General features: G+C 43.4%; 1 protein-coding gene across 1 annotated transcript in view; it reads left to right on the forward strand.

Moving 5' to 3' along the window:
* Positions 1–6,805: 6,805 nt before the first annotated feature.
* LOC144783789 (uncharacterized) overlaps positions 6,806–27,945 on the forward strand; it is a 226,454-nt gene continuing 205,314 nt past the window's right edge. Inside the window, exon 1 of the mRNA XM_078662488.1 lies at positions 6,806–7,870. Within this exon, the coding sequence (XP_078518614.1) occupies positions 7,193–7,870 (678 nt within the window). The 5' untranslated portion in view covers positions 6,806–7,192. The remainder of the gene's footprint in view (positions 7,871–27,945) is intronic.

The raw sequence follows: 27,945 nt of genomic DNA on the forward strand, positions 1-27,945 counted from the left end.
CATTCTCTACCCCTCGTGGACATTATCAGTTTGTGGTAATGCCCTTTGGTTTGAAGAATGCACCTGCCACTTTCCAAAGGTTGGTGAACCAAGTCCTTGCTGGGTTGGATGACTTTTGTGCAGCATATCTAGATGATATTGCTGTCTTTAGCTCCACCTGGGAGGATCACCTGATCCACCTGAAGAAGGTTTTGGAGGCTCTGCAAAAGGCAGGCCTAACTATCAAGGCTACTAAGTGCCAGATAGGGCAGAGTAAGGTTGTGTACCTGGGCCACCTAGTAGGTGGGGGTCAGGTTCAGCCACTGGAGAGCAAAATCCAGACCATACAGGACTGGGCTCCTCCAGTTACCCAGACACAAGTCAGAGCCTTCTTGGGCCTGACTGGGTATTACAGAAAGTTTGTGAAAAACTATGGGTCTATAGTGACACCATTAAATGACTTGACATCCAAGAAGATGCCAAAAAAGGTTCAGTGGACAGTTAGCTGTCAAAAGGCATTTGATGACCTGAAGAAGGCCATGTGCTCTGCACCTATCCTGAAGAGTCCTGACTACTCCAAACAGTTCATTGTACAGACAGATGCTTCTGAGTTTGGGGTGGGAGCTGTGCTCTCCAACTTAATCAAGATGGTCAAGACCAGCCCATTGCTTTTATTAGCAGAAGGCTGACCGCCGGAGAGAAACGTTGGTCAGCCATTGAGAGGGAGGCCTTTGCTGTGGTTTGGGCCCTGAAGAAGTTGAGGTCCTACTTGTTTGGAACTCACTTCCTAGTTCAGACAGACCATAAGCCCCTCTTGTGGCTCAATCAGATGAAGGGTGAAAATCCCAAACTGCTCAGGTGGTCCATTTCCCTACAGGGGATGGACTTTACAGTGGAGCACCGCCCAGGGACTGACCATGGTAATGCAGATGGTCTCTCCAGGTACTTCCACTTAGAACATGAAGACTTATCTGGTCAAGGTTAGTTTAATGTCCCTGCGTTTGGGGGGGTTGTGTAGGAGAGTAGGGTCTGCTATCCTATGGTCACCCCAAATTTTTGGTTTTTGCTTCACTGGTTTTCGACTACTGAGGCTGTGGGCCTGCTGATCAGACCCCCAGCCTGCTGTTCTCTCACTAAATTAATGATACATGTGCTATAGGCACATACCACAATTGGAAATGGACTCCTTGTCAGCCCCTGTATAATGCACTATAGGTGCCCAGGGCATAGGGGCCACCAAGGCCTACCAGGGGCTGCAGCATATCTTTTGCCACCCCTGGCTGGTTCTTAAATTGACACAACTGGCTGATCACTCAGCTGGGGTACGGTGGTGTAAGCACCCCTTACTTAGATACAGTATACCTATATCTACACCTATATCTGGACACATATTAACCTGTGAGCCACTCCTATGGAAGGCCTCATCAATCCTGGAGGCAGAGTGCGTGGTTTTATGTGAGATGGAGCTCTAGCATGAGCTGAGCCTGTCTGCAGCTGTCGGGAACAACTCCCTAAGCTGTTTCAGGATAATGCCATACCATATACTCTTAAGTGCATTATAATCCTCGCGGTTATATAGCAACTTTGGTTTGGCTTTATCAAAACATGTCGTGTAAGGTGTCATACGATTTGGAATACTATCCCCTCGCCAGTTCTGGTGACGGGGATAGCATTCCACCCCTCTAGAGGGGTAAGACATGTTACTTTACTTAAATGCGGTTAATTTCTAAAAGGACCTTGGATCCACAAAATGGATGCCTCTGCCACAGACACGAGTCTGACCCCCTGAAGCTGACCGAAACTCAGCCAAATGGGGCCTGGACAAAGGGTTTCCTGTCGCAGGGAGGTGTTACACCCCCCCAGACAGGAGATAGTGGATTGTAGCAGGGAGGTTTGAAAGAAACCAGACACTGCTTGGGGCGCACAAGGCTGCCCCTTGCATAATCCGGCCAAACCGGTTCTGGGGCACTCCAGCCCTCGTGCCAGGGCGGCCTGGATCAAAGGAAGGGGGTGTATCCACCCACTTCCTGGGTCCCACCCATAGGAGGGGACCTAGCAGGTAATCCAGCCCCAAAATTAGTATAAGACTGGGAGCAGTGCCAATGCACTTCAGATTATCCTGAAGAAACATAAGAAACGAAATTCTGGACCCTTCGACATCCTACTCGACGTAGAATCCCGAAGAATCTCCCTTGTGGTCAAGGAGTGACCACCCTGTGCAATCAGGCACCATCCAGCCATCGACGTCTGCTTTGTCGCAGTTCCCGCCGGAACTCGAGCGACAGAGATCGACGAGATCAAGCTTGCCTGCCCTCCAACAGCCCGATCCACAGTCCCTGCAGAGCTGAGACCCGTGGAGGCGACCGGAAGCGTTGGGCACGCCATCTTGGAAAGACCACGAGACGCTGACCGTGCAGCCCACGAGTGACCCTTGAATCTGTACACCGGGGTTTGAGAAGCCCCAACCCTGAGCCACTCTTGCACCGAAGCTCACCCCTCTACACTCACCGAGTGCTGCGTGGGGCCCTTCTGCTACTTTTGGCTCAACGCGTTGGCCCGGTCACTTGCCAGCCGGCTAGTGGCCCCTGTGCCGACGAAACTTGAAAATCGACTTGCGATTCTGGTTGCTCCAGACTTGCACCCGCTCCCCTGAAAAGGAGCCCCCACTCTGACCCTCCTGGTTCGAGTGAGAAGCAATCTCCCGGTTCCGCGTGGATTGCTCTTGCCAAGTGTTGTTTGCTCCAAACTTGAAGCCGACTGCGCCGACGGTGAGAGCCCTCGTGGGACAGATCGTGACCCGCTCCTGGACGTCGCAGATGCCCCAGAGCCCACGTGACAGCGGAGAGAAGCTCCTCAACGACCACCTGATTGCGCCCGACATTGCCTGGTTCCGTCCTGGTTCCACCCTGGTCACTGCTGAGTGACCCAGACTCTGTCCCCTCTGCTTTCAGGTACTTTTCGACTTGAGTCCACCCTTGGACTCCACCGGACACTTCTCTTTCACCCCGCCTGCAGCCCTTTCAGCTTCAAGCATCAAGAGCCTGCGTGACGAAACCCGACTCAACTTCGACCCTGTGCACCCGCTTCCTGTGGGTGAGGTAACTTTGCTCCGCCAGTGTTCCCACACTGGTACACATCTCTAGGGTCTGTGTCTTAAGTTTTGTTCCTCTAGGTTCAGCGGAAGTGTCCTTAAACTTTAACTTTACAACTTTTACGCACCATTGGTTAACATTGGTGCATGCGTGCGCTTTCCGCACTGCACCCGAATCCCGTGGGCCTTTCCCGACTTCAGCATTGCTTGTCCCGACTGCTCCCAGCGATTCCCTAGGCCCTAGGCCTAACCACTGTTCGATTGGTATCTTTTATACCACTTGTTTAGTATATGGTCTGAGTGGCCCCTCGCCCTCATCCATATTTGTGCAACTTTGTATGTTATACTGTGCTTTTGATTTAACGCTTGTGCCCCTTTATTCATAAAGAGTACTGGGGATTGTTTTTAGTAATAAACACATATATTTTTATAATATATACTTGTGTGGTGTCCTTTCATTTGATATTACAGGATTGTATGTGGTAAAACAGCTCGCTTAAGACGACCTCTTAAGTTAAGCCTTTAGGCTGCTTAGTCCATGCTACCCCTAGGATAGCTTGTCTAATAAGGTTGACTTACAACCAGACACCATAAGGGATTGTTTGGTCTGATAACCAGTGGTTCCAGAATTGGAAACATCACCTATCAGGCCAACTTCTCACAACATGACAGTAACCCGATTAAAGGCCACATTCTCCCGATTTTTTTTAAAAAATCTCCCACTTTGCTCTTCTGAAATGTTGGCATGTATGAGAAAAATACCCTATTTAAATACTGGGGATTTTCTTTTGAATGTAATGCTTCCTTGTTATGTTGTGTAATACAGGTTGTATACCTTTAACTGTGTTCATTCTACATTCTTCTGTACTGTGTTCTGACTCATGTGTTCCAATGTATTCAGTTGATACTGACTGCTTACCTGTCAGGCTGCGTACATGGTCTTTGGAATGTGAACAAGATTTTGAGGACATAAAAAGCTGCATCACTAACATCGCTTCTTTAAAAAGTTTTAATCCTGAAGCACAAACTATCATCACTACTGATGCCAGCATTAAAGGTTTAGGTTCTGTTTTATCTCAAATTGGTTTGAATGGCAAAGAACAAATTGTAGCATATGCTTCCAGGTCGCTGTCGCCTACTGAGGAAAAATATTCTACCATTGAAAAGGAAACTTTAGCATGTGTGTGGGCGGTAAATAATTTCAGAGCTTTTGTGTGGGGTACTAAATTTATTTTACGCTGTGATCACAAGCCATTACTCAGGGTTTTAACCACTGAAGGAACTATTAATACTTCTGCAAGAGTTGCCAGACTTGCTATCAAGTTGCAGGATTTCTGTTATAAAATGGAATATTTACCGGGGAAAGAAAATTGTATAGCTGATTTTCTTTCTAGAATGCCAAAACAGCTTGAGAATGTGAAGATGAATTGTGGAACTGTTTTCAGGTGGCTTATGTTCAGGATTTGGAACGTGCAGGCATTTTCAAGGAGAAGTGGGACGATGAATATCTCAATGATGAGGAGTTATCTTTGGTGAAATCGTATCTTGCTGAGTCCTGGCCAAAGAGAGTGGATAGTAAACATCCTTTAAAGTCTTTTTGGGAGGTTAGATTTGATTTAAGTGTTAGAGATGGTAATATCTGGTTTGGTGAAAGGGTTATACCTCCAAAGACTTTGCGTTTGTCCATCATGACTTTATGCCATGAGGGACATTTTGGCATTGTCCGTTCTAAACGTACAGTTAAAACTTCATTTTGGTGGCCTGGAATGGATGCTGATATTGATAGTTTTGTGAGGAATTGCAAATTGTGTCAAGCTGCTGATAAGTCTTTGGTGATGTGTAAGCCTTCTGTGGGTACTATGGTTGGACCTAGTTCTCCTTGGGAGCATACAGCTATTGACATTATGGGTCCCATTGGAAATGAGCAGAAGTATATTTTGGTGTTAATGGATTTGTTCTCAAGGTGGCCTTTTGTAAAAATTGTGAATAGGGCTGATACGGATACTGTTTTGCGATTTTTAGATACATCTTTCACTTTGGAAGGCATTCCTTCTGTTTTGTTCAGTGATAATGGCGTTCAGTTTATGTCAATCAAGGCCAAAGAGTACTTTAATAGATTGGGAATTAGACATAAAACCACGGCTTTATATAACCCAAACAGCAATGGTATGGTTGAGCGTTTTAACCGGGTTATCAAAAACACCATCCAAATGTCAGGAAATAATAAGGATTGGGAAACTCAAGGTCTTAAAATGGTTTGGCCTTACAGAACCTCAATTTGTGAAGCTACTGGTTATCCTCCTTTTGTCCTTATGCGTGGTAGAAATCCACTAACAAAATTTACTCCTGGATGGTTGTTCAAATCCAATGTGCTTAATTGGTCTGAAAATTTTGTTAAGGAAAAAAGTCAGGCTTCACATCTCAAGAGCAATATTTGGTATGATACCAAGCATAATGGGAAAGATGTTGATTTTGTTGTTGGTCAGTGGGTAAGAGTTAGGAAACCTGGTAAATCTCCTAAGGAAGAAAGTCGTTTTTATGAACCTATGCAAGTTGTGGAAATTCTGAATAATTCCGTTCGCCTCACTGATGGACGTGTATGGAATCTTAAGAGGATTGCTAAGTGTTCGCCTCCTCATGTTTCCTTCAACAAATCTTCCGGTTTGTTTGATTTGGAGGATTTGTTGTGTGCAAATTCCTCGTTGCCATCTGATATTATCAATCAAGATGTAGTTTCTGATACCTCCAATATTTCTGTACCTGGTGTTTCAGGTTTGGTTAATTGTGATGAATTATCAGATTTGGCTGCTCCTAGTCTTTCAAGTGTTGCCAGTCAAGATGTGTTGAATGCTTTAAGGAATTCTAGACGTGAAAAAAGGCCTCCTGTATGGTTAGCTGATTACATTTCTGAAAGTTTTCCCCTATAGGTACCTTTTCTCTTTGTTTTTTTTTCTCTTAAGGTGGGAGGTGATGTCTGCTGCTAGTTTTTTTTTTTTTTAAATTCTGTTCTGAATGGGATGTGTTATGTTGTGTAATACAGGTTGTATACCTTTAACTGTGTTCATTCTACATTCTTCTGTACTGTGTTCTGACTCATGTGTTCCAATGTATTCAGTTGATACTGACTGCTTACCTGTCAGGCTGCGTACCTGCTCTTCTCTACATTAAACATTATTGAAACTACAAGGAGTATTCTTCTTCAACAGAACATTCCTGCTTGAGAATGCAGGATGGTGGGAATCATACTATTTTCTTTAAACGTGCAGTACAAATGAAGAAGGAAAAGAGAATACATAATGGAGCCTCCCGTCTTCAAATCATTCCCAAAACTGTTACAGAATATCAGAAAACGTGTAGTTGATCTGGTGCCCTTTCTTTCAATCTAAGGTATAGAAATATCGTACTGGTAAACTACAAACAAATATAGATGGATTGTGAAGCACGCTTTGGCAACGCTCCCATGTGCGGCCAGCGGCAGGAAGCCGTTATTAGCACTATTGTGACCGGCACAGTGCTGTCTCGATAGACGTTCTAGCCGAACTGGGTTTGCGAGACTCTATGGTCATCACGCAGGCGCCAGCCGCGTTCCGTATGTAGCCCCCGCTGTCTATGAGACTATGGCCTCCATAAGGATATTTTCATCGTGCTGCATTTGACTGACTCTCTCTGGGAGCCACGAGGCGGCGCTCTGTTTGTTGCTCATACATTGCCTCGAGTGTGTATGCCGCTCTAGCCCATTGCCGGCTCATCTCTCCGAGTGAGGCCTTACCTCATTTTCAAGTGCTGCAGTGAAGGCGGCGAGTTGCTATTTTGCTGTTCCAGCCTCCGGGTTGAAAGGTTTCACGGGAAGGTCGGATTACCCCCACCTTTTCTGTCCCCCTGCACTCTACTCCCGCGCGGGAGTTTAGAGTGTATTGAGGCGCCGCGCTCAAAACCCCGATTCAAAGGGTTCGCGGGAACGTACCTCCCCATTTTTCTAGTCCTTCCTCTACACCATTTGTTCCTTTGGGACCCAAGCACCTTGTTTCTCTCAACAAGCACCCCCTGCCTCGATTGGTCAGGGGGGGCTGCAAATCTGGCACCGGACTTAAAATAGCAACAGAGCAGGGTGCAGCACACGCAATGGAGTTTCCAAGGGGGCAACTGCCCAGGATGAATTGGGACAGTCCGGCGCTGTCCGAGGAGTGGAGGAAGTTCAGGCAGCATGCCGAACTCGTGTTCCAGGGCCCCCTGCGCGCCACGAAGGAGGACGAGAAGTGCTGCTACCTGCTCATATGGGTGGGCGAGAAGGGACGCGACATCTTCAACAGCTGGGCAGACATTCCCGCCGAGGACCGCAGCAGGCTGGACGCCTACTACTCTCGCTTCGACGAGTGGGTGAAAGTGAAGGAAAACCCCATCTATGCCCGGACAAAGTTCTACGAGCGGCGACAGATCCCCGGCGAACCGCTGGAGCAGTTCGTGGCGGAGATGAGCCTGCTGGCCCGGGACTGCTGTTTTGTAAACACAGAGGAGATGATTCGGGACCGGCTTGTGTGCGGAGTTTACCTCCAGGAGGTGCGACACAAAATGATCAACGAGGGGCCGCAGCTCTGCTTGAACCGCGCCCTGGAGATCGCCCGCATCTGCGAGATCACCCAGGGGCGGTTGGAGGACGTCTACCGCGTTAGCCCGTTCACGGATTATAAACCGCCGTGGTTGAAACACAGGGCGCTCGAGCGCAGTGCCCGGGAAGAAGTGACTACTCCAGTTGAGAGCTGCGATGAGAGCGGAAGTTCACACGAGACGGAGGAGGCGCTGGTAAGTGTCGTGCTGGGTGTAACTTGGCAGAGGCATGTGCAGCACCTAGTGATTACCTTGTACCTGCCCAGCAATCCCTACCTAGGGTTGGACTTCCTCCACACAACTCTGCAGTAGTTTGAGTCGAGACGCGGTGTTGATTCACCATACATACCTTTTCGAGAAAAGGCTAGTCCACGTTTCTCTGCGGCCATATGGCGGGAATATATAATCAGGGCTCCCGGTTTTATGGTATTTATTTTTTCTACATTTTAGTCTGTATTTATTTTTTGCTAATTTTGTCTGTATTTATCTAATTCTATTTTGTGTGTTCTGTATAGATGAAAGTGCCATGGGTATTTTTCCACATTTATTTGACTGATAAATGTACATTCGCATTTGAATGTCCAAAAGGTTTCAGCAGTATACAGTGCAATAGCATTATCTGAAAACACTTGCATTGCAGCATAAATAACTGTGGATCTGCACTTAATTAAGCTTAATTAGGAAATGTATTGTCTTTTTCATCTCCCCTACCTCTTCAATCTATACACTTACTGACCTGGCACTCTTGATTGACAGTAGAAAAAAACATCCAAAGATGACATTTTCTGTATTTAATAAGAAATCATTTTTTTCCGGTCTGTATTTATATCTGTAAAAACTGAAAACTGGGATCCCTATATATAATATATTCAAAGTGCCAAATACATTTCCTAAAGCATACCGTACCTAACCACGCCAACCGTTTCCTGTGTGAAGTGGGCAGAAGTTTTGACACATTATGTGCAATATGTAGAGGGCATATGAGTATTGGGTGCACAACATCAACCTAATGTCAGGCTTTAAGAGCCTTTTGCATTACAAGAGGGAAAAGGCCCATATGTAGTAGCAAAGCCAGAGTTGAGTATGCTCACTGTGCACAGTGCAGCCACCTACTCCTTTCACTACACGTGGCTCTGTCATTATTTAACTGCATACATTCTGTGATGTAAGATAACATTGTCGATAAAGAAAACCTAAATGCAAAATTATACCAGTCTGTTTACTACCAATTCATGATATTGCTAGCATTAATTGCTAATATTTCTGTTATTTTAACTGAGAATGCAGAAATGTTTCTCAGTGTTATCTATATTGATTACCCTGTCTTTAGCTTTCATTATCGTAGGCGCATCAGCACTTATTAAGATTAAACAAAATATTTATTCTCTGTGGTGTTAGGCAGGCACATTATCAGTTTCAAGAATTCATGACAATTACTCCATATTTCTTTATCTTAAATTTTATTTGTTTTGTGTCTTTTATCAAATTTATGTTTCCAACAAAATTGAGACCTGATAGTGTGTGTTTAGTGATAAACATTGGTTCGTCATGCAGTGACAAAATAAGATTGTTCCTGTCTTGTACATATTGTCCCAGTTGCAGGTTACTTTCTTACTGATGTGTTCAGCAGTTTTTTAATGTACTTTTTCATACCACCCGCAGCATTTTATACTGACGAGCATTACTAGTATTCTGTAATCTAATTATTATAACCACCTATTAGCCATTATGAAACACTATTAATTTTGAAGTATATACACTAAATATACTTTATTTTAAAATTTATATTTACTCCGCAATCTCAAGTTACATTTGTATGTTCATTTCACAATGCTCATACACAATAAAGATTGTATGTTTTAGTTGCTTATAATGAACCTAAAATATCAGTTACATATTAAATGAGTATAATTATAATAGTTTATATTGAATTTTAAATGCTGTATATTTACCTCCATTTAAGTCAACAAACACTGCCGTCAAACTTGTTGATTTTACTTATGGTTTCGGGGCATTCTGTTCATTCTATAAACACATTGTTGCTTATCTAAACTTCATAAATCAAATCTTTTGCCAACTTCCAAGCTATAAGCTCTATATCATGTCCACATCTTGGTAATTTTGCCATAAGTGCCAGGTTGGAGTTCCTAATTGCACTTAACCACCTCACAAACTGGTATATAGCACCAAGAAGGAACTTTTAAATCAATTTTCTCTTTCTCACTATTAATCACATTATGAAATAACATCAACATTTTTACCATTTAAGCTGTAAGCTCTTGGTTGTTGAATTCAGAGTCATTACTATTTCCAATAGAAAAGTAACCATCAAACTTTCAATTTACAGATACCTCGGTTGTTATTTTAATCTGTTAATTATTTATATATCCGTCTTTTTCCTCACCATTTGATGATTAGCATATTGTAGAATACATATCCTTTCAGATCTTCTTTCTTGGATAGGGATACTGAAGTTACAGCATACCTCAAGTAAACCAAGTTAAATCTCCTCACAAATATTTGTAAAAGAATATTAATACCATAGTAAACTTTGATTTTGAACAAAGGTACTTTTTTGCTCCTTTAAATTGCATTGCCATCGGTACGTTGAAACTATGGTAATTGAGCTTTTTACATAAACGAAAGTTAAATCAGTTTTTCAGGACTTGAAAGATATAAATTGTTGACCCTGGTTGATGACGGAACTTGATTTTTGTATTTCAAGACTGCTTCCTTCAGGGTTTGATAAATGTCTGCTTTTGTAAAGAATACCTAGAAAACTTGGGAAATGCTGTCACTAATATTGATAGGTGACTTATAAATATAAGTAAATCTATAGCATTTCAAAGAAATATAGGCTAATATTACCTTTAAGATGAGTGCCAAGTGTACATTTTTGAATATATTGATATATTCAAATAGCATTTTTGAAAGACTATAAGTTTTTCCAAACAAAAATGTGTTACGGAAATACGATTGAGGAATTAACTTTACAGTGTTTAGGATTGTTATGTAAGTGCAGACCTGTTAACATTGGTTGTATCATGTTGTGATCAATCGTTTTTTAAAATGAACTACTTATTGTAGGTTACTAGGGACCTTTGTTAGTATAATAAGCTAGGAAAAGTATGAAAAAATTGTTCTAGCCACAGAAAAAAACATATTAAGATAGTTGTATACAAACTACTTGTGTGCAACTTTGTAGAAACAACAACTTAGGTACTACTGTTCTGAGAAGCCATTTTACCTAAAACAGTTTAATCTTTTCAAGTAGAACGGTAATTACTATTTTGTTAATCAATTAATAGAATCCCTTTTTTTGCATCCATTTTAGGGTTTAAATGGCTTTCATTAAAAACATTCATACTTTCAGTTGGGCTCTGAACAAGATGGATACCCTTTTTCCTTCATTCCCCTTCCTACATCTTGTCCACTGCATGATGGTTCACTTTTGAAAGTAAACATTGCCAAATCCTGTAGTACTGGGTTTGGCTGCCAACTTTTTAGCTCTGCCGATGTTTCTTTTGTTGCGTTTTTGTAAAAGTTTTAATGTTAGAGTTGCTGGGTACTCTCCAATTTGAACAAATAAATTGACTTAAAGCAAATATAAAATCATCTGTCTCAGAAAGCACACTGCTTAATAGTCCCTGTAACTGAAGTTCATTTCTTTGTGTACATATGGTCGCCTTTTGAAAGAGCAGAACACCATCAGCCAAAGTGATGATTGCCAATGGCTAAAGTGGACTTACTCATTGTCCTGTGATGTATGCTATACTGGGTGGATGAAAATGTGAATGACACAATAGGAGACCAATGAATGAAGAGGGCTGACTGAAAGCCCCTGTAAGTACACTGTATATGGATGCTTTTAGTAAAATCAAAAAGGCTTGGCTGACACCTTCCCTAAAAATTGCTGTTCTGAGGATGCCAGAGGCTCCCTCATCCCATCCTGCTTACCGTTGCTTTTTTTCCTCTTACACTTCCTCCTATCCCCCTTCCTTTCATTCATTTTGTAAATAGTTTATTCCCCTTCCCTATGCCTGAAAAATTATATATTCGTGTGTGGTTTTTATGTATATGTGTGTGTGTGTGTGTGTATATATATGTTTACTTTACTTGCTACATGATTAATTAAACACGCTTCAAGAAACAATTTTGGGCTCGAGTGAATTTTTTGTATTGGAGTACGGAGAAATCTCGGTGATTGATAGAGATATATATATATGTGTGTGTGTGTGTGTTTGTGTGTGTGTGTATATATATATATTCTCGCTCCGTGTACACCTGCCTCCCGCACTCGTAGGCTGGTGCCTGCCTTGTCGGGGGTGCACCCGACATAAATATCAGCTCCAAAAGAGTCTCAACCGCTGTCGCGCGGAAAAGAGATGGCAGCACTCACAGGGTAGATGCACAAAATTTATATATAAATTTTGTGCATCTACCCTGTGAGTGCTGCCATCTCTTTTCCGCGCGACAGCGGTTGAGACTCTTTTGGAGCTGATATATATATATATATATATATATATATATATATATATATATATTGTGTGTGTGTATATATATAGTTGGCGAAAATAGATGCTAAGCTTCTTTAAGGGCATGAGGTATGCCCTATGGAGGACGTAAGTGTATTAATCAGAAACCAGCATTACGGGAAACCTTAGGTAGCTCCTCCCACATTTTGGCCCAGTCTCTGTTTGTCGGATGGGATCCCAGATCAGTTTCCCAGCAATCTCGTAGTACCGCAAAATATGTAAATATTTCACACATTGCCAGTTTTCAATTTAACAGTGAACCCATTCAATATACATTTATTTCTGGTTCAAAAAATGGAATCATAGAAAAATAATCATTTTAAATTTAACAAATAAATACGTTTTCGGCGTTTGCATTGAATCATTTGAGAAGGGTAGTCCTCTAAAGTATTGCATCATTATGAAAAAAATCCCCAAAAAAGAATGCCAGACTGACGCAATTTGCCTTAGGAAAAAATCTATGCTGATGAAATAATTTCCCTTTCTACTAAAAATACTATGATTTCATGGAAAAGATATAAAAATGTTTTAACAAAAAAAAGAAAGTGGCTGTGGTATTCTTTTCTATGTATACTGCAGCCTGTGAAGAATGGAACAGTGAATCTACGCTACATAAAATAAAGAAGGGAGAAGTTAAAGTTAGTATGGGAGCAGGGAAAGGGACAGGATGTGCCTGCCAAGTTTAATTTACTTTCTGCAGGACTTGGTACTGAATCATACGCTCCGGCCTTATGGTGCTTTGTAACAGCCAATCAAAGATTTTTTAAATGCAAAACATTTTATTGTTTTTAAACAAATATTGTTGAGGACGCCCAAGTGGGTGTCCGTAATCTAAGACCTTGACAAATACAGTATAGATTTAGATCTTTCATTGTTATTACTTAGCGTTACAGTAATACTTTCTTGTTTCCTGATAATGGTAGTTAACTATTTTTTTTTGGTCTAATCGTTTTTTTTTTTTAGAGAAAGCAGAGTTACAAGGCCAAAACCAAAGTGAAATAGGTAGCTGTGTGTGTGTTTAAGGACAGTGTGGTCTCTGGATTGTGGAATAGCAGTCACGGTTTATAAAATTAACATAACACAAACCTTTATACTATATAGCTCCCAGATTTTGACCAAAGTGATACATGTGCTTGCTTTGCTTTTTGATAGATCGAATAGGGGTGTTGCAGATGTTAGAATTGTGATCAATTTTTTGCTTTATTAGAATAAGTGTCTTGTTCTAATAAAGCAAATATAACATGGCAAATTTATTTTCTCTGCTTCAATTGGAGGGGAGTATTTGGGGTATACGAGAAAGCGTTTTCATTTTGTTTTAACATATCTTAACATGATCAGTAGTGAGCATACTTCCTATTTCACTAGCATGTTGGGACCACAGGGAAGTGGAAACCTGTTCTTCAGTAGTGGCTCCGTTCCCTAAAGTGGGATGCATTTTTGGCCATGACAGAGTGGATTTCGTCTGCAGAGCCAAAACAAAACCTTAATTTCAGCATAAACATCCAAATAAACGTAGCCAGGACTACAATGCACAATACAGTTCACTTTTTGTTAAAGTTATACTCTTAAAAAGACTAAGGGACAGTGAGCAGGAAAGTCTTCTGCTCAGATATGGCACCTAGAGCTATAGCGGTAGGGTCAGTAACATTGTGGATTACCCCCTGATTGAAAATGTCAAATGCATCAATTTTTCTCGAGAGCAAAATAAATCTGAAATCTTCAAATCTGATCAGATGGTGACAGTTTTGATAAGACATGGAGTAGGTTCGAAATTGATAACCTATTTGGCCCGTTTGATCTACTGTGATTAAGGTGTGCTTGGAGCACTCTGCTCCTTCTTGGCTGTCCCAGTGGGAAGGAAACTCCTGTAGAGGAGGAAGTGGAAAACTGCATTTACAGTATGTTGCTCATGTAACTTGGTGCTATTTAGCAAACCAGTTTCCAGTGACATAATTGAAACCAGCTGCAAGGAGAAGTTCTCATGTGGGACAAACTTATCTTGCACATACCTGTCCCATTCTACACCCCCCCTGTTTTTGCTGTTAGCGTGAGTGCATCTGCAGGGCCATGAGTAAGCACCCTCTGATCACAAGTGGCCCCCTTGATCTCAGAGGCGTTTTCAGAATCCTTTTGAATGCAATTGGCAACAGTATCTTCCACCTTGTTTTGCTTTCAATGGTTGGGTTTTGACCAGTTTGTTTTGGTTGGACTTTCTTTTTTTACTGCATTAACAAAAACATCTCTGGCTATCTTAATAGTGCTCTCTTCTGGAGGAGTCTGTTGTGGCCAATTAACTATTGCAATCACACTCTATGGGCAGTGCGAACATCAGTAACTTATTTATCAGCCCATTTGAGAGTGGAACGCCCATTGAAGTCCAGTAGTTTATCTTCTTTCCTTGCATTTCTCAACATGCATATTGGTTCAGTGTTCATAGTCATGTGACGTTTTTAGTTTGAGACGGTTATTGAATGATCAAGGTATGTACCGAGATACCACCCATTATTCATTGTTTACCACTTTCAAACATTTACCTGCCAGCGGTGACGTACCTATTACTAAACTGCGTGCCTGGACCAAAATGCTTCAATTTTAAAGCCTTGTTTCCAATATTCTCATTCAATTACAGGTTTCCTTTTTGCTCTATTGTCTTTTTATTTACAAATTATAATGTAACAATACGGCTTACATTGGGATACTTGAGTGTAATTTAAGCCTCTTTACTATGGCACCGTAGTGATTCCAGTCCTGTTAATATAATGTGTGTCAATTTTCTTCATGCCGTTTTAGACATTGCTGTTTTCAGGATGTTTCAAATGAGTTTTTTAAAAGAGAGATTTTTTTCTTGCCCGCATTTGAAGTAGGCACACTACATATCTCCATTTTCGTAAGACACCCAAAAATGTATTGATGCTCTTTCTACTCGAGGACCTGCCCCTTGCTTAGGAGACACATAACCTGGTGGTGTTACCATTATATAGTAATTTCCTATTTGCAACCATTTCTGCATATTTTGCGACATTGAAAATGTTTAAACCATGAGTATATTTCTTACAAAAACCTGTGATACCAAGAACCATTGCAGTATTAGTCCATCTATTGAAAATCACTGTTAGATCTAGCCTGAGACCCCATATGCGCTGTTGCTTGCAAGGCATTTTGTTTAGTTATTTGGGGCATGTCGCTTGCCCATTGCTTACCATTGGTTGGCTTAATTTTTCATTCTTTTTTCCTTGCTTCTTTTTGGTCAGCGAGTGTCAGCTTCTCTTCTTCGTTTATTTGTCCCTGTCACAGGTGTCCTTCCACTGCTCACGCTTTCAAGTTATTAGGTCTCGCCTGTCGATGCGCATGCGCATCGAGCAAGCGAGACTATAGGGGCTCATCCAGACTTTATCTAACTTGCAAGGAATCGTGGCGATTCCTTGCAGTGCCCGTGACTTTTAAGCTCAATGCGCATGTGCATTGAGCTTAAAAGCGCGTGCACAGCCGCCCGCATTCCTCCGACACCTTTGAAGTGAAGCTTAGCTTCACTTCAAAGGCCCGGCTTGTTCACACCCACATGCCGCTCTGCCCCGCTCCGCCCCCTCCCCTGAGTCATCCTGCCTGCCCCTTCCCGCCGTGTCGCATTTCTCCTCCCCCCTCCCCTCTCTTCCCTCCGTCTTGTTCTTCTTGCTCACTTGTCACTCTTTGCCCCTTACTTCTATCCCTTCCTTTCGATTCCCTCTCTGAACCTCCTTCTATGCCCATCTCCTGTTCCTTTCTTTTCTCCAACATTTGCCACGTCTGCTTTCCTCGTCTCCCCACACGTTTGCCTCCCTTTACCTCTGTTTCCTTAGCTCCTCGTTTCTCCCGCCTACTCTCACATCTTTCTCTTTTCTTTCTACCCTCTCGCCCCCACTTCTCTTCGTGCTCATCTGTTCTCCACACATTTCTCTCACTTAATTCTTCCTGCCTCAACTCTCCGCTCCGCCCCCTCCCCTTCCCGCCGTGTCGCATTTCTCCTCCCCCCTCCCCTCTCTTCCCTCCGTCTTGTTTGTTGTTGTTTGTTGAAGCAAACCCTTGCATTCACCCTTCGGGAGTTCATCCATTTGCGAGACTGCGATAGGCACATTTATTATTTTGTTTCCCATTCACCACAGTTTTTATTTTTTTAATAGGCACTGGTAGAAAGGGAGACTCGAACCGGTCCGTAGTCCACATCAATGCGGTACGGACAAAGATAATGACCGTGAATTGTGACCGTGAATTGTGACCTCCGCTTCGGCATTATAATTTAGCTTCCCCTCTCCTGCTTCGCATTACCAGCCCTCCCCACCCTCTGAGCACAAACAGTGCCTTTCTTAAGCAAGTGTCAATACTTCCTTATTCCTCCTCCCGCAGCCATTCCCATGTCTGCCCGACCCCTCCCTCACTCCCTACACCCCTCCTGCACAGGTCCAGCGGGCGCCTACAAAGTAGGAGCTCCACAGCGGCATTTGTATTTTTAAAAAGCAGCAGCTTGTGTAAAAGCATTTCCATTCGGGCTTCGCAGCTGTAGCATTTGTATTTTCAAAAGAGTAGCGTGTGTACGCATTTGCAGTTTGTAAATGCTCGGTCACTACAGGTAAATAAATATTGAAGTGCGTGGACTTTAGTATGTGAACTGCCAGAGCCGCAAAGAAATGCTTTCACATTCTTCCTGAATCAACTTGTAGGTGTCACCAGAATTGGCACTCAGTGTCGGCCTCGTGATATGGTGAATAGGCAACAAGAGACTTGAGCAAAGCTGTCCTTCTTAAGGAGGCGATGTTAACCAAGAGGACGGTAGCTGGACATGAGGTAAATACAACACTGGAATTAAGGGGCAAACCAATTGCCTACCTAGGTATTCAGTCTTCCACCCCTGCATTCTTGAATCTTCTTTTCACTGACTCTTCCTTATGTTCTTAACCCTTTCAGAGTTACTGGACTGTTTGGAAAACGTTTAATTTCCTTTAAATCTACTCCAGTGTTGCAACCATCTTCTTAGCGGTGAACAAACAGTAGCTTGATCGCTTTAATCGTGAATTGTTTTATGCTCTGAAACTATCCAAGGAGCTAAATTGGTTCCCTGTAAAGAGCTTGCAGTTTCTGCTTACATTTCACATGCTTCACTTGGTCTTGTTTTTTGTTGGAATGCGGCGGAAATGACTTAATTGCCGTTAGTTTAACCCCAAGGTGCATTGGCAGGGCTGTTTCAGCCGTCTTCCTCCTGTTGGCTCTTTCCCCCACAACTGTGTTTTTATGGCCCGCTCACCTGTGTGCCTCTCTGCTCTGTGTACGTCCCCCTAATGACGGACCTGGCATGCTGTCCCGCTGCTATGTATTCTTTCTGCTTTGCCACACTTTTCACACGCAACGGCTATTTTCTCACATGAGCGCCTGCCGAGCTGTGCGTCTTTGCTAAGTTGCTTTTTCCCATAAATGAGCCAGGAGTCGATGTTTTATGGCTGTGTTTGCTAGTCCATCCTTCCTTCAGTGAACCCTCAGACTGGGAATGTAATGTTACCAGGTCAGTGTCAAACACAGTACACCAGCAGATCAAGACTTTCTATTTAGATAGCTGTGCACTCTTGCACTTTTGGGTTCTAATCGTATTTCAAGAGCTGCATTTCAGAGCTTTTAGAAATGTTTATGGCTTTTTTTTTTGAAATTCTTTAGCATTGGCTACAGGAAACAAAAATGCTAAAGATTTACAAAAAAAACCCATAAACAATTCTAAAAGCACTAACTCTAATGCTGCGAGACCTATTGCATTTTCAATGCTTGTTTTATTTTAGTTGCAGCACTACATAAGTGTGCTTGTGCTTGCAGGAATTCTCCTGCTCCTCTGAGAGAGCAGGTCCTGTGCACACGCACGTGTGGTTGATGGTCCGATTGTGCGGACTGCGTTCTCTACCAATGCAGAGTAAAAGATTGAAAAAGGAAACGGTAAGATTCAAGTTTCTTGTGAATATCGTTTTTTATAAGTCAAACAATGGACAGTACAGTGAGGAGGTAGCCAGCCGGTGCGTGTTTCGTCACACCGTGAAGGAGATGTGACTCATCAGGGCAATTGGTTAGCGGAGCGGCGGAGAAAAACGCTTCATCCGCCTGGTGCAAGAGGCGAAAAAACGCCAGGAAATGTTTGCCGGGTATAGGCAGAGGTAACAGGGCCAGTGACGTCCTGGAAAACGCCAGTATCCGGGTTGCGGATCCACTACCCGGATACTACCTCGTAGCTGTTAGACGCACGGACTCGGTGCGCTTTTCTCTCAATCAGCCGTTTTTCCAGGACGCCACTGGCCCTGTTACCTCTGCCTATTCCCGGCAAACATTTCCTGGCGTTTTTTCGCCTCTTGCACCAAGCGGATGAAGCGTTTTTCTCCGCCGCTCCGCTGACCACTTGCCCTGATGAGTCACATCTCCTTCACGGTGTGACGAAACACGTGCCGGCTGGCTACCTCCTTACTGTACTGTCCATTGTTTGACTTATAAAAAACTTTATTCACAAGAAACTTGAATCTTGCGTTTCCTTTTTCAATCTTTTACTCTGTGCGGACTGCGTTCTCTACTAATGCAATCGGACCATCAACCACTCGTTCGTGTGCACAGGACCTGCTCTCAGTCCAGTTGGTCTAGACCACATTCAGGGGCCTCTTTTCCGAAGGGTTTGTGTTCCCCTGTCCTGTTTTGCACCGTGTGCTCACTGCACACCATTCTCAGCTACAATATCATACTGCTTAGAGCGCCACTACTTCCTACTCCCTAACACAAACCCAGTCTCCAACCGGAATCCTGCTCCTCTGTGTCCCCCCCCCCCTCCCACTCACATTGTTGCTAGCCTTCATTATTGCTCCCCCCTCCCCCCTACACAAATTGTTTTGCCCCACCCTCCCGGCTGTCTGTTGCTTTGTCACCATCCTCTCTGCCCACTATCTGTTGCTTTTCCACAGACCCCTCTTCCCATCATCGGGGTTGCTTTGCCCCACCCTCCCATACCTTTGTCCTTTTCCCAGGTGTCTGAATTGTATGTTTTTAAGGCCCAAATGGTGCCTGTATCCCTTCGATCCTCCCAGTGTTTTCCCTATCTCTACTTTAACTGGCTGTTTAAAGCTTTCTTTCAATTTCCACTTGGAGAATGAAGTTCTCTGGTCTTTGGCATCAGCTCACCTAATTTATGGCCTTGATGAAGCACAGCATGTGTGATGCAGCAAGTCATGAAGAAATATTTGTCACAAGAAGCTACTTCAATAAGGGCATGAATACACATTTAATGATGGCCAGTGTAGGAAAACAGCTTTTTCTGTGTGGTTATTTTGTATTTTCCACCTTTTGCTGAAACTTATATTTATGCTGGCATTTGATTCTATGTGCTTCAACCCCACTAACCAGTAGTAAAGTGCATGTGCTCCCCTTTTAAACATGGTTGAATTGTCAAATTCCTAATTGGGATATTTAACTTGCCTATACGTTCCTATTATATGGTACACAACGTGCCCACAGCCTTTTGTTTAAATGTCACTAGTGGGAAGCAGCACCTGTTACTCCATCCACTACAGTGACTGTCTAGACTAAAGAAAGGACAATAGGGATGTCAAACATCCCGTCAGGCCTACCATTTTAGCCTGACTATGGCTGTTTAAACACTTAGAGTTTCACCTGTCAGAATAAACCTTTTTGATATTTCAAAACCATCCTTTTTAAATGTGAATAAATTGCCCCTATCTTAGATTGTAGTGCACATGGCAGGGTGCATGGCATTTAAAAGATGGGAATGTAGAAATGTTATCTTAACATACCCTTACAGTAACTAGCACCCAAACGCTGTTATTCATTGTGACAGGCCTAGGTATTGTATGTAGAAAATCAGAGTAGAAATTAAAATCCTAATACTCTGGGCCACTAAAATTATGCGACCGGGGAGCACCAAAATATGCGGCAGGGTTGACTGTCATAATGCTGCAATTTTTCGATTGCATTAATTATTTTGCCATATTTATACATGGTAATACTGCCTGGTAAAGGAATTCACCTCATTAGTGTCAGATAAGAACTAAATATAGAAATAAGCAAATGAAAGATGACCAGTTAACCTTTTGCATAGGGCCTTCAACTGCATGTGAAAATGTGGCCACTTTTTTAAAGTAATTTTCGACTCGTTTGAGCTAGAAATAATTTTTTTAATTATTCAAATAAGAAGATTATACAGCAGATGACGAATGAGGTGGCAAATCCATAATTATGTGAAAAAAGGCCAGCCGCAGAATCACATTCCAATGGCTCTGCTAATATTATATCTCAAGAATGGGATTAGCTGGAAAAATCATTGGCAACAATTTTTAATCGTCATTAAAAATCCTATTAATGGTGCAGTTGTTTTTTTCATAAATATTAAGGAAAGTTAACTTTTAGAAAGTTACTTTTTTCCTGGCTGGAGTTCGTGGAGGCTAATTTGCATTTGCTCGCCAAATTCTCCCAGCCAGTAATAAGCATTTGAATATGTGAACAAGGTTTGAAATTCCTCTCAAGTGCTACAACATAGGTCATTGTGGTTGACTTGTTGACCTGAATGAGGAGGTATGACCTATTTGTGCTCGGTAGAAAGGGGATGGGGGCTGTGGCACACTTTTTGACATTGCAGTGTCAAATCCTGCATGCGTGTCAGCCTGCTTGATAGGTCCGCCGGGTTTACATACAACACATTGGGGCTCACTTGAATGGTAGAGGAGTGAATACCAATATCATTTTTAGGTTTCGCTGGAGGGCGGAGCTCTTAGCTCCGCCTCCAGAGAAATCTCTTGATTCTAGTAAGGAAAATGGAAAACGCCCCCCTGTCCCATTGGCTAGCTCCATAAATGGAGGCTAGCCATTGGAACAGACATCTGTCCGTCAAGGCCGGACCAGATTCGGGGGCGTTCCCGAGATTTTTTCCCAGGGCGGAGTTACGTTTTTTCCCGTTCCCTCCCCTTTCACTGTAAGTCTGTCCATTCCCGCCCCCTCCGTGTGCCTTTCCGCCCCCCCCTCGCTGTCCTGTGCACGTTTCCCGCCGTCCGTGTCCTCTCCCGCCCCCTCCCGCCGTCCGTGTCCACTCCTGCCCCCTCCCGCCGTCCGTGTCCACTCCTGCCCCCTCCCGCCGTCCGTGTCCTCTCCCGCCCCCTCCCGCGTCCTCTCCCGCCCCCTCCAATGGCTGAACAAATAGTTAGCAGCAGGCTAGAGCTACCTCGTTTACTGAATAGTACAGGTCTTGCCGATTGTCCCGCCCCCTCCCGTCGTCTGTGTCCTCTCCCGCCCCCTCCCGCCGTCCGTGTCCACTCCCGCCCCCTCCCGCCGTCCGTGTCCACTCCCGCCCCCTCCCGCCGTCCGTGTCCACTCCCGCCCCCTCCCGCCGTCCGTGTCCACTCCCGCCCCCTCCCGCCGTCCGTGTCCACTCCCGCCCCCTCCCGCCATCCGTGTCCTCTCCCGCCCCCTCCCGCGTCCTCTCCCGCCCCCTCCAATGGCTGAACAAATAGTTAGCAGCAGGCTAGAGCTACCTCGTTTACTGAATAGTACAGGTCTTGCCGATTGTCGACCTAGAAAAAAAACAACAACACCCACACACACTCTCGTGGGGTAGACGGACGAAAGCCCTTTTCCTCTCCGTGTCCTCAGTCTTTCTTTTACATCTATACCGCGCCGGCAGTAGTTCGGCAAGTCTTTCGTTGATGTTTATGCCCTCTTCGACGTGCTGGTTAGGTTGGAGGTTTTGGTGTCAGAGGGAGGAATCTGTTCGCTGTTCGATCTTTCCCGTTGGTGTTGCAGAAGCTGCAAACGTTAACTGTGTTCCGGTTAAGCGTTACTATCCATCTGTAGAGTGTATGACTTTGGTGAGTGCGAGGACTCTGGTCCTCTTTCTGTTTCTATAGTTCAACGTGCAGTCGTTTATTTATTTATGTATTTAATGCATTTTTATAAAGCGCGGACTTTACCCGAAGGTGCCTATCTCCCTGCTCCTTAGCCTAGCCGTTCTTTTCTTTCTTTACTCTCGGTGTTTTACTGCCGTCGTCACACCCGTGCTTGTAGTCTACCACAAATTTGTCTGAAAGGTAGGGATTCTATAGTTGGCTCTGAAATTCATTGTTTCTGGGATTGTAGGTGCGACCACACGAGGATTGTAGGTGCGACCACACGAGGAGGCGTGCATCTCGCACAAAAAAACCCGGAAAACATTTATGTCACAGGTGACATCTCGGCGTGTGATTGACAATGTGGAACGGCGAGCAGACAGGTACTGAGCTAGGGTAGTGTTTTCCGCTCATTCAACAAGCAGCTGAGCTATATAGAAGGATGATGTTTCTGCTATGGCAGGGTTGCACCTCATTTTACATACGAGTAGAAGGAAATCGAGATGCTTTACGTTTTTATTAAAACAACATTTTTGTTGAGTGCATTTGTTTTCTGTGTACAGCATGCATTTCAGAGGTCGTAGTGGGCAGGGAAACGACACCCGAAGCATTATTCATTCGATCTAAACAGTTCACACACTTTTTAGTTTTCGCTGGAGGGCTGACAGCCACATGCCCTTCACTACCCACGCTCAGGCTTGTCACAGGCGCCGGTGCCGCCTCCACTGCCGGGCTGCGCAGGCTACCCTTGGAGGGGAGGCACCCGAGCTCCTCATAACAAAGGTACTGACAGCCACATGCCCTTTACTACCCACGCTCAGGCTTGTCACGTGCTGGTGCTGCCTCCACTGCCAGGGTGTGCAGGGTTACAATGCAACGGTTTCGCCTTTGGAAAAGTTTGAGCTATTGGCATTGTAAATGACAAAATTTGTATTTATGTATTGGTTTTGAAAACAGATAAATAAATGGCATTGTCATTTACATTGCCAATAGCTCTAAATTTTCCAAAGGCGAAACCGTTGCATTGTAAATGCTTGTTGTGTATCTGCTGTCTGGTTACTGAAAGACCTGCTTTGTTCCACCTGACATCTGTCTTGGGGGTTTCCATACAACATTGGTGATGCACTGGAAAGGAAGGCAAACATGAAGGTCAGAACAATTCTTGTGTAACTGTTGCCTGGTTGCTCAAAAACCATACTTTTTTTCTATCAAACATCTGTCTCTAGGTTTATTGGGGGTGCAGTGGTAGCCTCAAAATCGATTTTTGTGTTGGATATGGGAGTACTCTAGCATTACCATAACACGCTTCCTACACATGCCTCACAGCTAAAATATAGTGAGACATTTGGCATCTTGAAAATGCCTAAGTGACTATGGCTTGTTCCAGGAACTTTTACCCTATTGGCTAGAGTATGTCCAGGAGTCTTTCCCAAACATTAGCCTGTGCTAGGCATAAATGAAACATTTTCATCCATCCACTTCAGAACACGCTGGGATCTGCAAACGATTAGAAGAGGGCTGAACCTGCTGTCTGCGACCTGAGAGGAGCCATGATGGTGTGGACCTGCTCACCTTTACCAGTGTAAAGCTACCCTGTAGCTATTAACACCTTAACCGCTGTCAAATTTACCACGGTGCGCTGAAGATTGAAAAAACTCGCGGTTCATGACGAGCTCAGCTCGTCATGAGTGTATGAGAGGTGTACCTCATGAGCATCGAAAGGGTTAAAGCTACTGGGACACAATAAAAAACAAAGGGACTTTCATGCAACTGAACCTGGACTGGACCTCAACCTCACACCCTGTGAGCCTTTCCGTGCATCCTCTTAGGTCCTGGAGGGGGTTTAGATGTGTACTCCAGACGAAAGTCAGGAGGTCAACTCTTTGATAAGGCTGAACTTAGTTAGTGTACCCGACATGCGCTCTGTCTTGGTCTGCATCAATTTGCGCTTAGGTAATTATGTTTAATACATTTAGAAAAGTATATTTTTCTTGTTCGGTATGGGATTTTTATTGTTTTATATTTTTACTTTATTACTATTTTGGTGCTGCATAAATACTTTACCCAATGCCCTAGGTTAAGCCGGTTTGCTCAGTGTCCTAGTTACCAGGGAGTTGAGCTCAGGTTAAATTGGTGACATTGAGGGTTCACTCTGACAGGGGTTGTGAATATCCCTTGAGGTGGGTAGTTACTGATCCCAAATAATCCAATTGATAACTTCAGACACATTGAATGTATGTAATCTGTATACTTCCTTGCCATTGCACTTCGGAAAACTACGCTTAATTAATAATTCTTTGTGATAGAGCTTTCAAATTCACAACTCTCCCATGCATACAGCAGGAGTTCTGCTTGGACTTATTTTTTTCTAATGATAGAGTATTTAGGTCTTGCCTAAGACCAAGACTGGATCAAGTACTGATTGCTTCATCTTAATTGATTTCCTTCTGTCGCTTGTGCTGTGATTGAGGTACTGTTTTTATTTATTTTTCACTGTCGTATATTTTATTTCCTGTCCTCCTTGTCCATGTTGCCTCATAATGCTGTCCGTTTCTGCTCCCCCTCACCCGTTTTGTTGTTGCTTCTTCCCTTCCCATCGTTGTGTTGTCTGTTGCTTCTTCCCCTCCCACCTACCCTTGTTGTCCGTGTTCTTTCTTCATTGTCCATGTTACTTCTGTACTACCACCTCCCCACCCACTGTTGTCTGTCTCCACCCACCCTGCCATAAGAAATCAAAACGCTATTACTCTGGCAGTGCTGGCCGAGTCTTGTCCCCTTTCCCCATGCCAACTTTTTGTCCGTTCCATCTTGTTTGTGTTGCCCGCTCACTCCCTCCTTCCTCCAGTTGTCCGTTTTACCCACACCCACCTGCCATAAGAAAAAAAAGGGTGCAGTGACTTAGCCAGCGCTGGCCGCGCCATGGTGCTTTTTTCCTAATTTTTAGCAATGCTTCACAGCAGCTGTGCTGCTCTACAACATGGCTAAAATTGGCAAAACCAATAGCTCTTGCATAAGTGAGACCGATTGGCTTTGTCAATGCTTGTTTTTCTCTACCCTTGCTAAGCTGATGGCAATGAATTGGGCAGCTCCAAAAGTATCCTTGTGGTCTGTTTGTACAAGCAGCTAAATGTGGGCCTGTTTATGCGCTGCAACCGATGCAGAGGCTCTCTAACAACCATGCTTAGCCAATAAACAGTTAACAGGCTTTATTTATAGAGTGAGTTTGTTCAGTGACCTTTGCTACAGTTCTAGGAGCCTGGTTGCCAGGGAGACCGAGCCGAGAGTGAAAACGAGGCTGTGCTGTGGGAATAGAAACCAGTACTGTGCTCAAGGCTGCAGTTTTTTTTAAATCTGGCTGCCGCAGCTGTTTCCTGTCACAAGATGAAACAAGTTATGAGTGGGAACAAACCACTTTGCAATATGCAACACAAAGAAAGCACCTTCTCTGCATTCACTGAATAGAAATAACCTTGAAAATCGGGCTGCTGGAGGTAGAAGCAAAGAAATGAACAGATAAGCAAAGGACTATGCATAAATGTTCCTCAAGGTCTGAAAGGGGCGATGTCTGCCTTGCACGGAACGCTAGTTGTGCTGTATAAAAGGATTTCAGTTTGTGCAGCAAACTGCTACCTTCAACAGAACCCTACTTTAAAGAAAGAGCTGCTCCATGAACAAGCATTGGCAAAGCCAATAGGTTTCACTTATGAAAATGGCTTTGCTTTGTAAGTGTCTGTGTTTTTTTTATTGTTTTTTTTTTTTTTACCATTTGCTCCGGAGAGGCACCAGCAGCAGAAAGCAATGGTGAGCCATACACGTACTAGAGGCCAACCTGAAAGCAACTCTGAGGGTGCTCCACAGGATTGTCTGGGCAAACGCCACCTGTACGATTTTAAAGAAGCGCTTTGTACAGTAAATAACTGACAAGGGCTTCAAATCCTTTTAAATGGTACATATATGAAGCTGGGAATCATGTAAAGTTCTTGCTCGTGATGCACATTGTGTAAATCTGTCCAAATGTTTTATAACCAAGCTAAAGAATACTTTGCATGTGCTTGTAGTTCCTCTCAGCACACATAGAAGGTACACTAAAGTGGTTAGACACTTAACAAATAGGAGCTTCTATGTCTATGTGAGATAGTCAATCAGTGATCATGTTTCAGTCTCAGATAAATAGCCATTTAACCCCCATCTCCCTTCATTACAGCAGCCTCTCTCCACTTTTCCTGATCACTCAATAACAGAGTGTAAACACTGACTGGTACGTGGCTTTGTTACATACACTGGAAAAAAATAGATTAAGCTGCTGGATACGGACATGGAGCAGCAGGCACTGCAGTGAAGGCGCTTGCATTTCAAATTAACATTCACATAACAAAATATGTGAAATTGAAACCGGGAAGGCAATACCCAGATGCCGAAAAGAAATGTGAAACAAATAAGTCCTACCTGTCAAATGGCCTGGTCCTGGGTTTGTAGCCAACAAAATGGAGTGACCAGGGAATTTTGAGTTTGTCGCCATTTACAAGGAGATAAGAAACAAAACTCCAGTGTTGATTAACTCCATGACTGAGAACCTTTTGACAGCTATGAGGTAACAGCGAGTTTCAAATCGTATTTTACAAAAAATATTTTAAACAAAAGTGATCTATAGTCCTTATTGACTAAAAAATACCAACAGCGGAGTCATGTTTTGAGGTTGTGATCTGACTGTACCCTTCCACTTACAACATCACATCAGTGAATTTATGTAATTTAGGTTTTACCCGGGGAAACATGGCTGCATCAACTTTGCAAGTTCCTCAAACGTTCAGGGTTGTTTACATGTGTACTTTTTAAGTCGCAGCCTTGTCAGGTTTGATACAAATATCTTGGGGACATTCAGAAAGTTGGCCTAGGAATGCATTCAGCCCTTTACTTACTGTTGATGTGGTTTGCAATTCGCACTTTCTGGCTTTGTTTGCTAGCTTTATTTGCTTTTGGCTGTCCAGTTCTAACTCGTCCCTCCTGTTGCCTGAACCTTGTTTACTGTATTCTTCCACAAACTATCTTTCAGTAAACAGCCATGTAAATCTTGTTCTTAACTTGTCACATTTGCTGTTAATTTAAAGACAGAGGCCAAATGTCACTGGTGTCTTCCATGGGGCTTGGTGTTTATTTTTATTTTTCTGGCTTCAAAGTGAGAGGGTTTATGTGACAACCATGCTGGCTAGTGGAGGCTGCTTGAGGAAGGCTATACATATATTTTTTTCTAGCACACAACAAAATGTAAATGTCTGTAAATGAACTGTGCTGATACTCCAAAGTGTTTCATTGGGTGATGACCTTTCCACACATTATCGTTTGTGCGCTCTATACTTTTATCAGTAAAACTGTTCGTGAGTGCAAATGTAATGCTCATTTCAATTGAAGATGTGTTTTCTGTAATGGCAGTACGCTACCATACCATGCAAACTCAACGTTGCTCCACTCCACTCTAGTATACACCATTCTACTGCACCACACAACTTCCCTGGCTTAGCCATGTTCGAAAGCAGCTTGAACTAATGGGGAGAGCAGACTGCTTTTTAAACCCGCAACGTATTGCAGCTATCTCAAAAACTCAGTTAAAACCGGACTCTCTAACTATCTTAAGTGATCAAAGAGACCGTATGGAGTGGGTTAAGAAGAAAGTGGTGGAATATTTGCCTAATTTCACCACTGAAAGAGTGGAACTTTACCTTTTTGTTTCTTTATAGTCACTATAAAAGGTTTGATCTTGTCAGATTTAGATTCAGCTTTGCACATTTTTTGGTTTCTTGCCCAAGAAAAGTATATTCAGACTGACTTCTTGAACCATGTCCATGTGATTGCAAAT

The sequence above is a fragment of the Lissotriton helveticus genome, chromosome 10, assembly GCF_964261635.1.
Source record: "Lissotriton helveticus chromosome 10, aLisHel1.1, whole genome shotgun sequence".
Lineage (NCBI taxonomy): Eukaryota > Metazoa > Chordata > Amphibia > Caudata > Salamandridae > Lissotriton > Lissotriton helveticus.